General features: G+C 64.4%; 1 protein-coding gene across 2 annotated transcripts; it reads right to left on the bottom strand.

The window, feature by feature from the left end:
- Nucleotides 1-6714: 6714 nt before the first annotated feature.
- On the bottom strand, nucleotides 6715-9867 carry PSMG3 (proteasome assembly chaperone 3). Of its 2 annotated transcripts, none has more exons than XM_028131924.2 (3): nucleotides 9809-9867; nucleotides 7632-7874; nucleotides 6715-7118 (listed from the first exon to the last, which is right to left on the bottom strand). In XM_028131924.2, the coding sequence occupies exons 2-3, from the start codon at nucleotides 7845-7847 to the stop codon at nucleotides 6966-6968; spliced, it is 369 nt and encodes a 122-aa protein (XP_027987725.1). In that variant the 5' UTR covers nucleotides 7848-7874; nucleotides 9809-9867; the 3' UTR covers nucleotides 6715-6965. The 2 variants fall into 2 exon arrangements, with proteins under 2 accessions (XP_027987725.1, XP_054574237.1); XM_054718262.1 differs by lacking the exon at nucleotides 9809-9867 and adding an exon at nucleotides 9586-9793.
- Between the last annotated feature and the right edge of the window lie 4512 nt (nucleotides 9868-14379).

The following is a 14379-nucleotide window of genomic DNA, read 5'->3' as shown; positions in this document are numbered from 1 at the left end:
ATTTGTGTGGCCACGTGGCCCGCACGGGTGGCCCCGCTGGGGGCGGGGCGAGGCCGCCGCTGGGGGCGGGGCCGCCCACCTGAGCCACCTGCGCGGCGCCGGGGCGGGGCCGAGGGGAGGGGCGGGGCGCGGCTGCCCGCCCCGGCGACACTCGAGCCCTTGGCTTTGCTCCGCGGCAGCTGCTGCCCGCCCGCCGCCCGGGGCCTCCTGCCCGCGCCAGCTGGCGGGGCTGCTCCAGCCCGAGACGGCGGAGGGCCCGCGGGGGCCCGGGGGGGCGGGGCGGGGCGGGAGCCCCCGGAGGACAGCGGTGACGCCTGCACATCGCGGGCGCAGTCAGGGCCTCGGACGCCGGTAGAACGTGTTCGGAGAATTTCACCTCAGTTTAAAAACCCCCTTCCCCAAGGGGTGCCCTGGGAGCATTTCTGGGTTTGGGGGGGCACGGTCCTCTGCTTGGGCACCCGACTCCCCGCGCCCAGCCCCCCCCCCCCCCAAGGTGCGAGCTCAGCCCCCGGGGCGGCCGCTGGGGCCTCGCTGGTCTCGGTCCTGCTCGGGGTACCACGGGCTGTGCGCCCTGGTGCGGAGGTGTCTGCTCGGAGCGGTCTGGGGCCCTCCCGCGCCCTGGGCACTAGGGGCCACGCCCACATCGCTGGGCCCCTTTTAGAGGTGGGCACGGGGCCCAGAGAGGCTCATCCCTGTTCCCAGGGTCCCCCGAGAACACAGGAGGGTCCAGGGTGAGGCCACCAACCCCTGGAATGCACCACCTGCTCCCCCTCACAGTGTCCCCCCAGGGAGCCCCAGCCCAGGACAAGCCAGCCCCCTCCCCGGCCCCCGCAGGGCCCCCTGCAGCTCTGCCCGGACCCCCTGCGCCAGCGTTTCTCCCCGCGGCCTCCGGTCCACGTCTCAGGTGTCACCAGCTCATCGCCCCGAGAGCTTGCTGCCCGCTGTCCCTCCCCGAGCTCCCGGAACGGGTGCGCCCGGTGGGCTCCACCTCCTCCCTCCTCCTGGAGCCAAAGGGGCCACCCTGAGCCCCACCCGCCCGCGGCGCCCTGTCCCCGCACCCAGGGACCTGCACAAGTTGGCTCGGCGCGCAGACCAGGGCTACTGCCTTCAGGACAAGGGCTCAGGGCCTTGACGAGTGAAGACTCGGGTGTCAGGACAGGGGCAGGGCAGGGCTGCCCGGGACCCAGGGGACCCCCTCGCTGGACGGGCGGGGAAACCAAGGTCTAGGTCCTTCCCAGGCGGATGCTGGGGGCGAGCGAGCACAGCAGGAGGCACCGTGGTTAGCTGCCAGGGGACTTCCCAGCTGAGGTCACCAGGGCACTCGGGATGGCTCAGAGGGTGCTGGCTTCGGGCAGGACTTCCAAAGCTCTGCCAGCCTGCCCTCCCTTCTTCTCTCTTTTTTTTTTTTAAAATGTATTTTTATTGATTTCAGAGAGGAAGGGAGGAGAGAGAGAAACATCAATGATGAGAATCATGGATTGGCTGCCCCCTGCATGCCTCACACTGGGGATCGAGCCCACAACCGGAGCATGTGCCCTGACAGGAATCAAACCTTGACCTCCGGGTTCATAGGTTAACGCTCAACCACGGAGCCCCGCAGGCCGGGCAGCTCTGCCCTTTCTTCAAAGGCAGCTTGCACTGTGCAGAAAGGTAGGCGGGAGGCCTGGTGGTCTCCTGTCCCATAGCTCTGCCAGCGACGAGTGGGGTGAGGGGATTTTTAAAAATTTATTTATGTATTTATTTATTTAGGGGGCGAGGGGACTTTGACATCAGACTGAGCTGGTTTATTGCTCCCAAGGGTCCCTGATTCCCGGGAAGGTCCTTCCACTCAAGGCCACCCCTGATGGTGGAGGCCAGACTGTTGCTCTGGGCTGTTCTCCCAGCTGTCCGCCCTGGCACATTCTTGTTCAGTCACCGCCTCCAGGGAGACCTCCAGAGAGCCCTGGCTCTGAAGCGCCCCCACTCCAGAACCTCTTGTACACCTTGGGCAATGGCTTTGCCTCGTGGGGCAGCTTTGGCTTGGCCCTTCCTGCCAGCATGAGCCTTGTGTGCCTTTTATAAACCTGGGGCTCTGCTCAGCCACCTCACAGGCCCCTGTGCTGCTCTGGGCCTCTGCTTTCTCACCTGTAGAGGTGAGTCTGGGGCCATCCGCCCCTCCCTGGGGTACAGCCTGCAGGTCTCTGCCATCACTGGGGGCCTGGGACACGCCCCTTTGCTGTGCCCTGAGCTCAGGGGAAGGTGGCCAGGTGGCCCTCCGGGGCCCAGTCCTGCAGATCCAGGCCTGTGAACAAGGAGGATGCTGTGGGTGGGTGAGGAGACCCTCCTTGGGGAGAGGGGGGGGCCCGGCTGTGCCGAGCCTGCGCACAATGAAATCGAGGGCTAGCCCATGTCCAGGTGGCTGGGGGGAGGCCTGGGGCTCTCTGGCCGAATGAGACCTTGGCCCTGGGCAGCTGGTGTCACGGCCCACACCCACTCGGGAGGTTACCAGGCCGGCTGGGCCTGATTTTCCTGTCTGGGGCTGGATAGCGACCAAGCTTGTCACAGGACAGACCTGCCGGCCCAGATCCGGGCAGCCGGGGCCTCTGACCACTGTTTACTCTGACCAGGTGGCCAGGCCCTGGCAGGTCAGGGGGTGGGGGCGCGAGAAGCTGCCAGCCAGCCCCAGACCCGAGTGCCCTCGTCCCAATACCTGCCTGCCTTTCCCCCAGTGACGCACTGCCCGCGGCTCTTGGCCTCCATCTGCACTGCACCTCCTTCCAGACCAGCGGGCGTCTGGGGACATCTCTGACGGCAGGTGGCTCCTCTCCCACGAGGGACAGGCCCAGCCCCTTCCATAGCTGAGCTGTGCCCTGACACCCCGCCTCCCCAGGCCCGCCCCCTGGGGCCCTGTGGCTCTCCCCTGGGCCCTCCCCTGCTGGCGCCCGGCAGGGGCAGGACGTGTCGCTGAGCGTTTGTCCTGGCCACACAAAGGCCATCGGCTTAGCTACCACCACCAGGGCGTGGGGTCGGGGAGACTGGACCAGGACTCAATGTCGGCCAAGGGCTCAGTGCTCAGGCCTCCGGTCACACCCGGGAGCAGAGAGGGAAGGGGCAGCGGCTGGACCCCTGACCTCCCAGCACTCCCTGCAGGACAGGGAAAGCCTGGAGGACATCCTGGCCTGGCCGCCCATCAGCCTGGGACCGCAAGCCTCTCCTCCCTCCCTCTGGGCCTCAAGGGGGCGGGGGCCATGGGTCCTCCCAGCGCTTTCTGGGGTCCCTCAGGCGGTGGGTGAGCAGGAAGGGATCGCCTCTTGGTGGTCAGGACTCCCACTCCTCACCTGGGCCAGGGCCCCAGAGCCCAGGCTGACTTGTGGGTTGCGACCCTGACCCACCACTCACTGTGCCTGTGATGTGACCTTGGGCAAACCCTGGGCCTCCCTCAGCCTGTTCCCACAGGCGGTCGGAACCCCCAGGTGCAGCAGGTCAGCCCGTCAGAGCAGGGTGCAGGAGGCTCGTCACCTGCTCCTCTCAAAGGCGGTCACGCCCGGCTGGTGTGCTCAGTGGTTAACGTCGACCCCTACACCAAGAGGTCACTGGTGGATTCAGTCAGGGCCCAGGCCCGGGGTGTGGGCTTGTTCTCCAGTGTGGGGCGTGCATGAGGCAGCCCATCCATGCTTCTCTCATCGATGTTCCCCTCCCGCTCCCTCTCCTTTCCATTTGGATATATATGTATTTTTTAAGTATATTTTTTATTGATTTCAGGGAGGGAAACATCAATGATGAGAGAGAAGCATGGACCAGCTGCCTCCTGCACGCCCCACACTGGGGATGGAGCCCACAGCCAGGCATGAGTCCTGACCAGGAATCCAACATGACCTCCTGGTTCACAGGCCGATGCTCAACCACGGAGCCATGCCGGCAGCCCCATTGTGATATTTATAACATCATTCGCAGGCCACACACAATTATCAGCTTAAAAATTAGCCTGTTATATTTGGCCAATCATTTTTTTTTCTTTGTCCCTGAGCCACGTGGCCTGCGCTTCCCGCCCAGCAGCCTGCCTGGTGCGCCCACTGCACCGTCCCTGCGGAGGAGCCCGGGGGAGCGGGAGACGCAGACACAGGGATGGGTCTCCCTGTGAGCCCGGCGGTGAGAGGTCAAGGGGTCCCCCTGCCGGGGCACAGGGCTCAGCTGCTCCCAGAACCCAATCAAAGCCCCAAAAGGAGGGGCAAGGAGGGACCCGTTTCCTGGGGCTGCTGCTCCGATGACGACAGGACGTGGCGCTCCCCGTTCTGGGGCCAGAATCTGAAATCAGGGCGTCGGGGCTGTGCTCCCTCAGGGGTTCCAGGGAGGGTCCTTCCTGCCTCTTCAGCCTCTGGGCGGCCCTGGCCGCATCCCTTCCATCTCCGCCTCCTTCCTCACGAGACCCCTCCTCCAGTTTCACGCGGCCCCGCCCCCTGTTCACCAATGAGGCCCAACATTTAACTCACCCTAATACCTTGGCAGGGCCTGAGCAAACAGTTTCCCAGCCCCATATGGCCAGTGGGCTGGATGTTCCCCACGCCTGCTCTAAAATCAACAAAAACATAAAAACGAAAAAGCCGATCCCAGCTGCTGCCGGGAGAACCCAGGCCCAGCCGGCCCCTCCCGCCTGGGGTCCTGCCGGCCACAGGTGGGCTCCTCTCCGTTCCCAGGCCAAGGGACTGACCAGCCCAGCAACCCCGTCAGCCCCGGGGACCCCGACTTCGTTCCCCCCTCCTGTCCTGCCCCTGCCGGCCCGCGCCCCTCCCAGGCCTGTTGCTCGGTCTCCAGGGAGAACCTGTGTGCCCTGGGCCCGCTGGTACCTGCCCGTCAGCGGAGTGCGCTGCCAGTCCTGGGTGTGCACCTGGGGCCTTAGATGCTCTGGGTACCAGGTGGCATCCTGGCTCCTTCAGGGGCATGGCCTCTGGGTGAAGGGGCTGTGACTCAGAATTTCAAGGTGTGGGTTTTTCTCCAGGAGCCCCCACCCCGTTGGGCTGCCTGGGGCCTCAGCCTGGATACACACCCCTCCCCTGTGCACACACACATGCACACATGTGAAGGCACCCCCCCACACACACTCACAGTTCACTTCCTCGGTGGCTCCCTGTCCACCCTGAGGTGTGAGGGTGCTGGGCCCCGTGAGGCCCCGCCCTCTGCTATCCTCACAGCAGCAGGGTCCGTCCCAGGGAAGCTCTGGCCTGTTCTGACCCAGAAAACTCTCCACTGCCAGGCCGGCCCTCCCGGCCCAGGTGCACCTGGGCCACACACCCCCATGCCCCGCCCACCACCCTGTGGGGGGTACACGTTGGCCTTAGAGACCCCAACATCTCAGTGTGGGCTTTGTCTGGACCACTGACCAGGTGTGGCTTTGGGTGGCTGCTCCTCTGGCCCCGTGTGGGTGAGGATCTGATGCCCACTTTACAAGGTGAAGTGGGGACACGGTGCCCGTCACACCCGGAGTGTGGCAGTCCACCCCCCCACGGCTGTTTCCCTTCCTCCGTCAGAGTCTGCTGGGAAGCCCGAGGGTGTCCTGGGACAGCCCCTCCCAATGGTTAAAGGAGTGCCCACCTGCTCGTTACAGGGAGGAGGCGGAGGCTGGGGTGCGGCCAGCAGCAGGGAGGTGCTCCCCATCGGTGAGGTGGGTCCTGGATGGTGTGGGGTTGAAGATTAACGGGAAACCCGAGTGCAGGGTGTGGGTGCCCGGTGCTCCCATGGGTCTGCGGCACCTGCTCAAGGGCTCGTTTCTGGGCTTTTCTCTTAGAGCCCCCTTCTCCTGATTCCTCCCTCTTCCCTCTCCCTCCAGCGCACGGTCCTCTGTCCTACACTGTCCTGCCCGGCCCGGGCCCCCGTCACTCCCCAGCGGTGAGGGGCCTCCCCGTCCTGTGCTCTTGTGGGCTCAGAGACATGGCGCCTGGACCTGGCTGTCCGTCCTGAGCTCAGGCGCCCGGCCACCCCGCCTCTGCCCTGGGCTCTCAGCGTCCTGCTGGGGAGCATGCCTCATCAGAATGTCCTGACTTCTCACCCTGGTTGGTGTGGCTCAGTGGACACAGCATCGGCCTGTGGACTGAAGGGTCCCGGGTTCAATTTTGGTCAAGGGCAAATGCCCGGGTTGCGGGCTCGATCCCCAGTAGGGGGCGTGCAGGAGGCAGCCAATCCATGATTCTCTCTCATCATTGACGTTTCTTTCTCTCTCTCCCTCTCCATTCCTCTCTATAATCAGTAAAAAAAAAATTTAAAAAAATCCTCTCTCCCACTTCCCCGGCTGAGCCTTCCACGCCTCACCATCTCTCCAGAGCCCAGTCCTCACTGCCACCGAGCCGTGTCCCACGTGAGCCGGGCGTGCCGTTCCTGGCGTGGTCCTTGCAGCCTTGCCGAGCCCCTCGCCACCTCCTTCCTTTGCTGGAAATGCCCTCCCCTGGACGGTCCCTGCCTGGTCTGCCCTGTCGCCCTCCCCTGGCTGGTCCCAGGCCTTGCCCTGGCCCATCGAGGTGACCACACACAGCGAGACAGGAAGAATGGAATGGAAGTCAGCGCACCGTCAAGCCCCCTCACTCAGGAGAGCCACAGGAGAAGCAAGGTGAGCGCGGGACGCAGCTCCTGGGGCCCCTCACCGTGGGAACCAAGCCCCTGCGTCTGCCACTCAAGCTTCCTCCCCCTCAGGCCCACTGTGCCGAGGCCGGAGTTCACAGCGCTGCAGGAAGGCGGGGAGCAGTCTGGATTCTGCACTTGTTTTTAATACAAAAGCAATTCCTCCACTTGCCGGTACCACACACTGAGGGCCAGGACTCCTTTCAATTCTCAAACCCACGCCCCCACTGGGCCTGGTGAGACCACCCCGCTCTCCACACGCAATCCGTGCTCCCTCCATCCCAGGACGGGGTCAGAGACCAAACGGAAGTCTGCGGGAGCCAGGCCCCTGCCTTCCCCTGGCTCTGCGGAGCCGCAGGTGAGGCTGCAAGTCCAGGTCACCACACCTGGCACGTCTGAATCACCTCCCTCAAGGCCCTCAGCCCCTCCATGCTCCTGTCCTTCATGGCCACGGCCAGGAGGACGGCTCTGTTTCCGGCTTCTTGAGACACAAAGGCCACCAGGTTCTTTGCGAAGACGTGGATGAGAGGCTGGCGAGGGAGGGAGAAAAGCACGTCACGTCTGGGTTTTACGCCGGAAGTACCCCCAGGAGCCCAGACCGGCTCCCACGCCCCAGGGGACAGCACCCCAGTTCGCTGTGACAGTGACTCGGCGCTCAGCGGCTCAGAACACGCCAGGCGCACACGGCGCAGAAGGAGTCGCTGCCGCTGCCTCCTCGGAGCTCCCCGACTCCTGTCTGCCTGCTCTCTGACCCGGGAGGCCCCCGAAAGACAGGACTGCAGGCAGGACTCTGCCGAGGCGAGAATGATTCCGGAACGGAGCCGGGACGGCCCCCGTAACGGCTCACCACAGGGTCACACTGGCGGGGGGGCGGCTGGTAAGATGCCGAGGGGCTGGGAAAAGCACCCCCCCCCCCCGGGGCACACGCCTCACAACACGAAGACGCCCGGTGGGGCTGCTGCTCCCAGACACTCCGTGTCGTGGGGACGAGTTACAGCCACAGACGCGGCTTTTCCGCCCCACGGGGTCCCCAGCCCCGTCACCTCGTCCTGCCCGAGGAGAACCTTCGTCGTGAGCACGGGCTTGCTGATGTCACTGGTCACAGGGCTGGGCTCCAGGGCGACCAGGGTACCCATCTTCCCGAACTGGGTCACCACCACCAGGATGTGCGTGCTGAAGGCCGTGCAGACCACCTGGGTGGGCACCCCACACACCACTTCCGTCTTCTGTTTGGACGTCACCAAGGGCTTGCCCTCCATGGCTGGCTCCCTGCAGTGGCGCCTTGGCTGACATGAGACAGGAAGGGAAGAACAGAGACGGCGGCGTGGGTAAAGGGCGGTACCTGCCGCCTCCCACGACCACATCAAGATTACAGCTAAAGCACAGAACAGCCCTCGTCCGGAACCCCCTGAAAGCCGGAATGGAAGTCCCACAACTAGAGACGTGCAGAAGAGCGTGCAGGAGGGTGGAGGTGCGGGATGGGCTGGTCCGACACCCACATGGGCCGTTTTTTCAATCGGAAGGGATATCTTGGCTGCAGAGGCCGCCCGTGAGGGGCACGGGGTCCCAGCCCACACCAGCCCCAGCCCGGGTCCCACGGCCGGAAGAGAAGTCCCTGTAACCACGGGCTGTAGGCACCAGCGGGGACTGGCGCTCCGTGACATGGAGACTGCTGGAGACCCAGGCATTCCATTTAAGGGGCCGGCGCACTATCTTACTCCTACTCCCAGCACCGGGCGGCTTTGGGGGACCCCGACGCAAACGGGGAGGAACTGGACTGTCTAGCATTGGGCAGGACTTCAGGGGTGGCTTCCTCCTGGGGGTGCTCACAGGGGTCATTGTTCCTGTGCTGGGACCTCCCCTGCTGTGGGGCTGACTGGCACCCGTATCTGTCTCCACCAGCCTGGCCCACACAGTTGGCTCCGTCCTGGCGATTCCCTGAGACCCCACCCAGGCGGTGTGCTGCAGCTTTCCATACGAATGGCCTGTCCCGGCTCAGGCTTCAGACTCGGCTAAAATCTCTCCAACGAGCTGCAGCTGGTGACAGCGTGCCCCAAGCCTGTCAATAGAAGGCCCCCGACCGGCTCCAGCGCCAGCCGGCCTTGCTTCACAGCTGGGCCCCACCTGGGCACCTCGAAGCCCAGACAAGATCGAAGCTCTCTCCGTAGCTCCTGCCAGGGGGCCCCAGCGGGTGGCCGACCTTGCACCCAGTGGACAGCTTCAGGCCACAGCAGATGACAACTCTACACACCCGTGAGCCACACACTCAAGGGGCAGACTCAGTGAGCCCCAAAGCAGCTCTCCCACTGCAGTCACAGCTGGTCCTTGCAGCCACTTGGCCTGGAGGTCAGTCCTCCCAGGTCGCCAACAGCAATCAAGGCTCAACCACAAGACTGTGCACACAGCCCACAGGGGGGCGCACCTAGAGCTCCCAGCTCAGGCGACGGGAGGCTGAGCCACTGGGCCCTATGGGGCACCTACCACACAGGCCACTCTGCCGGCTGCAGGAGACACAGCAGCTCTAACCAACACAGAGAGGGGCGGGGCGTGGGGGCGGGAAGAGATTAACCGAAGATCCTCCCTATGGACAGACAGTAGGTGGTGGTGGGGGGGGTGATGGGGGGAGAAGGAAGGCACATCTGTAATACTCTCAACAATAAAGATTTAAAGATAAAACAAACACGTGCCTGTTAAAAAGAAGAGAGAATTGTTCCCAGAAACACACACACACACACCCCACAGGAAGGAACGGAGGGAGGCTTGGAGACAGGGAGGAACAGGAGCAAGGCCGTCAGGGTCAGAGCCGCCTCGGGCTCCCTAGCGAGCATCGCGGGGCAGCAGAGCCGGGACGCAGGTGGCCCACGCGGGCCTCCCCGGGCCCCCGATTCGGTGACCAGCACACACGTGGTCACCGACAGGCCGGCAAGAAGGGGGATGTCCGCCCGCGCTCCCGTCTCTAGAAGCGGCGAGGGGCCTCATTCGCTCCCCGAGCCGCACCTCCACGCGCGGCCGGCCGCTCCGCTCCGCACCCCGGGCGGCCCACCCAGCGGACGGCCTTCCGCGCCGCCACCGCCGCTGGCAGGTGAGCAAGCCGGGCCCGCCGCCCCGGGTCCGCCCACGGAGGCTTCGCTCCTGCGCTTGGGGACGCGACCCGCCAGGCCGGGCGCAGACCCCGCAGGCAGACCACGGGGACGCCCACCGCCAACCCGCCCACACTCACCTCGCTCACCGCGCCCGGAAGTGACGCAAGGCGACGCGGACCTGCCCCCTAGGCCCTGCCCCCTAGGCCCCGCCCCGCTGCACTTCCGGAAGTGCAGCCTGCAGGGCTTCCGGTCCCCTGGCCGGGGCTTCCGGTCCCCCGGCCGGGGCTTCCGGCCTGTGAGTAGCTGGGGGTGAACAGCTGGGTTCCGGCTCCCGGGAAACGCCCGGCTGGACGCCGGTGAGCGCGGTGCCGGGCCCTGGGGGAGAGGGGAGAGTATGTGCTGCTGATTCAAAGGTGTGTTGACCCAGACGCACGAGAACAGAGGACGGGGCTGCTGTAGGCACGGACCAGCCTTTTACTGAAGCCAGAGGCCCGGGCGCGGCTGCCCTCCGGCACCTGCCCGGCTGGGAACTCAAGACCAGTCGCCCCCCAGAGCCCCTTTGTGTGCGGGACTGTGACCCGGGCCTCACAGCACCGGCCCAGCCCCCCCGCAGCCCGGGCCGCCGGGACAGTGGGGCGATCACTAAGAGGAAACATCCGGGGTGAGGGGGTTCTTGCTAAAATCGGAAAATGCAGAAACAACACTGAAGTGGAGGCCTCGTTGAACTGGAGTAGGGAGCCTGCGAGGGGTGTGGCCCAGGAGAGAACCTTGGTCAGAGCCCTTTAGCCCCCTAGCTGGGCGGGGTCTGTGGGCGCCCCCCCCCCCCCGCCCCAAGCCCATCTGGGGAGCCTTTCACACCCAAGGAGCAGAAGAACAGCTAACGTTTATGTGGCCCTTAGTGTGTGCCAGGCAGTGCTGTAAGTGCTTTATTTAGTAACTCATTCAATCTTAACCCCGCCGAGTAGAAACATTTCACAGAGCTGACAAGGGCTGGATCTGGGCTTCAAACCTCCACCTCCCTCCTTTAAAAAAAAATACATTTTATTGATTTTTTACAGAGAGGAAGGGAGAGGGATAGAGAGTTACAAACACCGATGAGAGAGAAACATCGATCAGCTGCCTCCTGCACACCCCCTACAGGGGATGTGCCTGCAACCAAGGTTCATGCCCTTGACCAGAATCGAACCTGGGACCCTTCAGTCCACAGGCTGATGCTCTATCCACTGAGCCAAACCTGTCAGGGCTCCCTCCTTTTTCATAGTTGGGTGGAAAACCCCTCTCCCTGCTCTTCAGCCTCCCTCCACAAGGCACCTGGCCAGGAGATGGGACTGTCCGGCTGAGCTGTCTCAGTCCAGGACAAGGGAGTGGAAGGGGATTGGATGGGATGCACCTGGCGCCTTAAGCAGGAGACCTACATCCAGCTAATGCTCCTCCCACCTGCCCTCCCCACCTGCCCTCCCCACCTGCCCTCCCCGTTCCTCCTCCTCCCGCAGGGTCGGTGTTTGGGTGGTTATGATTCCACCTGGACCCACTTGCTGCCAGCGCACCGTTCTCCTCCTCTGCCTCTGCTGTCCCGTCACTCTCCTGCCACGTCCTAGGCATGATTGGTGGTGCAGGAGGGAGGACATCTGTCCGGGCGAGGGGCGGGCAGGGGGCAGTCTGGCCTTCCTGGTGGCATCTCTGTCAGCTCCCTGTGTCCTTGGTGGACCTGGTAGCCGGGTTGCCTGAGCTGCAGGCCCTGATTTCCTGGTAGTGAAAGTTCTGTCTTCCCGTGGGGCTTTCAAAACTTTACCCTTAATTACTGGTCTCCTGTCACACATGCCCAGGGAAAGGGGGAGGAGGGACCCCCAATATCCCCCCACACACACTGCTCAACCTCCCTTTCTCCTAATGTTACAGGCAGGGCTGCTGGAGGCAGAGACCTCTTACTGAAGCCGGAAGGTAGGGGAGTCTTGTGCTGATACCACAGCAGTCTGGGCCTTGAGACTCTTCCTCGTGGGTTGACGTAACACCCCTCGCAACCCCACACTCAGCCTTTCCGTCCAGTTTCCTGCCGCCCCCCAGCCCGCAGCACCTATCCCCTTGGGAGCCCGGCACCCCGGAATGTTTACTCCCGTTCGGATGACTTACCTCCTGTACAACCCAAGTCTAATCCAGCGAATGCTGCTCCTTCCAAAGTGATTCCCGGCGGCCCCTCGTCAAAATAGACATGCAAATCGTGGTCCAGGCCTGAGAGCTCACGCCACGTGGCCTTTGTGCGTGGCCTTCGTGTCCGGCTTCTTTAGCCCAGCGTCGTATTTTTCTTTTTAAATACGTTTTTATTGATTTCAGAGAGAGAGGGAGGGCGAGGGAGAGAGAAACACTGATGACAGAAACATCCATCTGCTGCCTCCTGCACGCCCCCTACTGGGGGTCGAGTCTGCAACCAGGTGTGTGGTGTGAGGGAATCAGACCCGGGAGCTGGTGCTGGGAGGACGGCCAACCCCTGAGCCACGCCGGCCGGGCCTCAGCATCGTGTTTGGAGGCTCGGCGTGTCGGAGCTTCACGCCTTTGGAGGGACTGGTCCTGCCTGCTGAGGAGCTGGGAGGGTTCGCTGACATCACAGCGGCAAGGGGGCCTCCCCGAGGGCCCGACGCCTGTTGAATAGCGTCCCCCCCCTCCTACCCCCGGGTCTCTGGGCCCAGCGCACACGCTCCAGGCTGTCTGCACGCAGGGCCTCTGCAGGGGCACGAGGACCGGGAGCGGCAGGGACCAGGCGGCCGGGTCCGGGGTCCCGGTTCCCGCGGCTGGTCTGTAAGTCAGAGCAGCCTCCGTTCAGGCCGTGGGGACCGCCCGTCCCTGGAGAAAGGCCGTGATGTGTGGAAGCGGGACCCTCTGTGTCAGGAGATAAGTTTGTGCGCGAGCGTGGGCAGCAGAGGCGGCCGGTGGAGTGGGGGCTGGGGCCACCCTCCCTGCTGTGAGCCCCCCCCCCAGTCTCCGGGGCAGTTCTGCGGGGGAGTGACGTGCGTGCGTCGTGGCTTGCCCGGCCTGGTCACCGCCCTCCTCGCCGGCTGGGTGTGGTGATGTGGCCGCTGCTGGGGAGGCAGTGTCCCCAGCGGAGCTCTGGTCACGGCGCGGAGATGGAAGCGCGGCCCCGCGGCGCCCAGGTGTCTGGGGAAAGGCGGCGATCGAGCCGTGAATTTTCCCAAACGGAGGTGGTCTGGGGGGGGGGGGCAGGATGTAAGAAACGTAACTGCCACTGAGGTTTTCTTGGAGAAAAAGGAATGAGAGGCAGCCGCCTGAGAATCACAGCAGACAGACCCTGGGCCTGAAACACAAATGCTTCCCGAGGGACATTAACGAGAACCGTTAAAACGGGGCCCGGTGTCTGGGACCCAGGGCGCAGTGCACCCAGAGGGGACGGACCGCCCAGGGGCGCCCCGGGCCGGTGTCCCCGGCGGGTGTGGACCTGCCGGGCCGGCGGGCGGGGCCCCGTGGGCGGACGAGTGCCCGCGCTTTGGGGATCTGTGGACAGGAGGCTGTTAACTGAGCACCACACAGCAAACAACGGAACCGGGCTCTGGACCCACCTCCATCCGGGTCCAAACGCGAGAGCTGGGCCTGCCACTCTCCTCCGCCCGCCCCCGCCCACCACACGCATCCCAGAACGAGGCGCCCGCCCGTGGGAAACACGCCCGCTGCGTGCACTCATGTCTCATGCCACGGGCTCGGTTCTTTTAAATATATTTTATTGATGTCAGAGAGGAAGGGGGAGAGAGAGAGAGGGAAACGTCAATGATGAGAGAATCATGGACCGGCTGCCTCCTACACGCCCCCTACTGGGGATCAAGCCCGCAACCCGGGCCTGTGCCCTTGACCAGAACCGAACCTGGGACCCTTCAGTCCACAGGCCGACGCTCTATCCACTGAGCCACACCAGCCAGGGCTGCTCAGTTCGTTAATAAATGAAGCTTCAGTCCACGCACGATTCCTGGAAGCCTTTCCTTCGACAGTTTAAAGTCTTACCCTCCCCCCCCCACGTCTGTGGGCCCACAGCGAAGGAGCCGGCCCCCGGGGCCCGTGTGCGCCCGCTTGTCTCCTACGAGGAGGGGACAGAGGGCAGGGCTGCTGGCCAGGGGCCAGGACAAACGCCTGCTGACCGGGGCAAAGCAAGGGGGTGGGGTGGGGTGGGGTGGGGAGGGAGCAACCAGGCCCTGCCCGGCTCTGGCACTGACCAGCCAACCGTCTGGGCCAGCTCCTCTCCCACCCCGGCCTCCACTGCCTCATCTGTAAAATGGGGCACCTGCTCGGTCACCCACTCAGTGGGCGTTCCCTGCTGGGCGCTGGCCTGGGCCCACCTCCCCGCAGACAGATTCGGGTCCCAGGAGAGATCAGGAGAGACCTCCTCCTGCCACAGACGGACAGGCGAGGGCTGCACAGTGTGTGAGTGTGAGAGAGAGAGAGAGAGAGAGAGAGAGCGAGGAGGAGAAACCTCCTAGGAAAACGGCTGCGAAGAGGGAGCGGAGGCGGAGGCCGGCCGCTCCTGAGAGCCGGGCGGTGGGCGCTGAGCCTTGTTGGGAGGGTGGGTTCGCAGGACTTTGATTTCGTTTCCCACGTTTCTGCGCTTGTGCTTGGCGGCGGCCGGCGGCCGTTGGTGGCACCTGTGCTGCCAGACAACCCCGCTGGGGGGCGGCGGAGGCCACAGAATGCTCCGGCGTAGCCGGGCCGG

Source organism: Eptesicus fuscus, chromosome 6 (assembly GCF_027574615.1).
Source record: "Eptesicus fuscus isolate TK198812 chromosome 6, DD_ASM_mEF_20220401, whole genome shotgun sequence".
In the NCBI taxonomy this organism is placed as follows: domain Eukaryota; kingdom Metazoa; phylum Chordata; class Mammalia; order Chiroptera; family Vespertilionidae; genus Eptesicus; species Eptesicus fuscus.
Note: the sequence above shows the minus strand (reverse complement) of the source record. Positions and strands in the feature narration are given on the sequence as shown.

What these genes read in the sequence shown, in the direction of transcription:
- PSMG3 (XM_028131924.2), bottom strand. Translation starts at nt 7,847, where the DNA reads ATGGAGGGCAAGCCCTTGGTGACGTCCAAACAGAAGACGGAAGTGGTG. An exon ending in TTCTCCTCGGGCAGGACGAG is followed by an intron (nt 7,119 to 7,631) that starts GTGACGGGGCTG and finishes CTCCCTCGCCAG; the next exon opens with CCTCTCATCCACGTCTTCGC.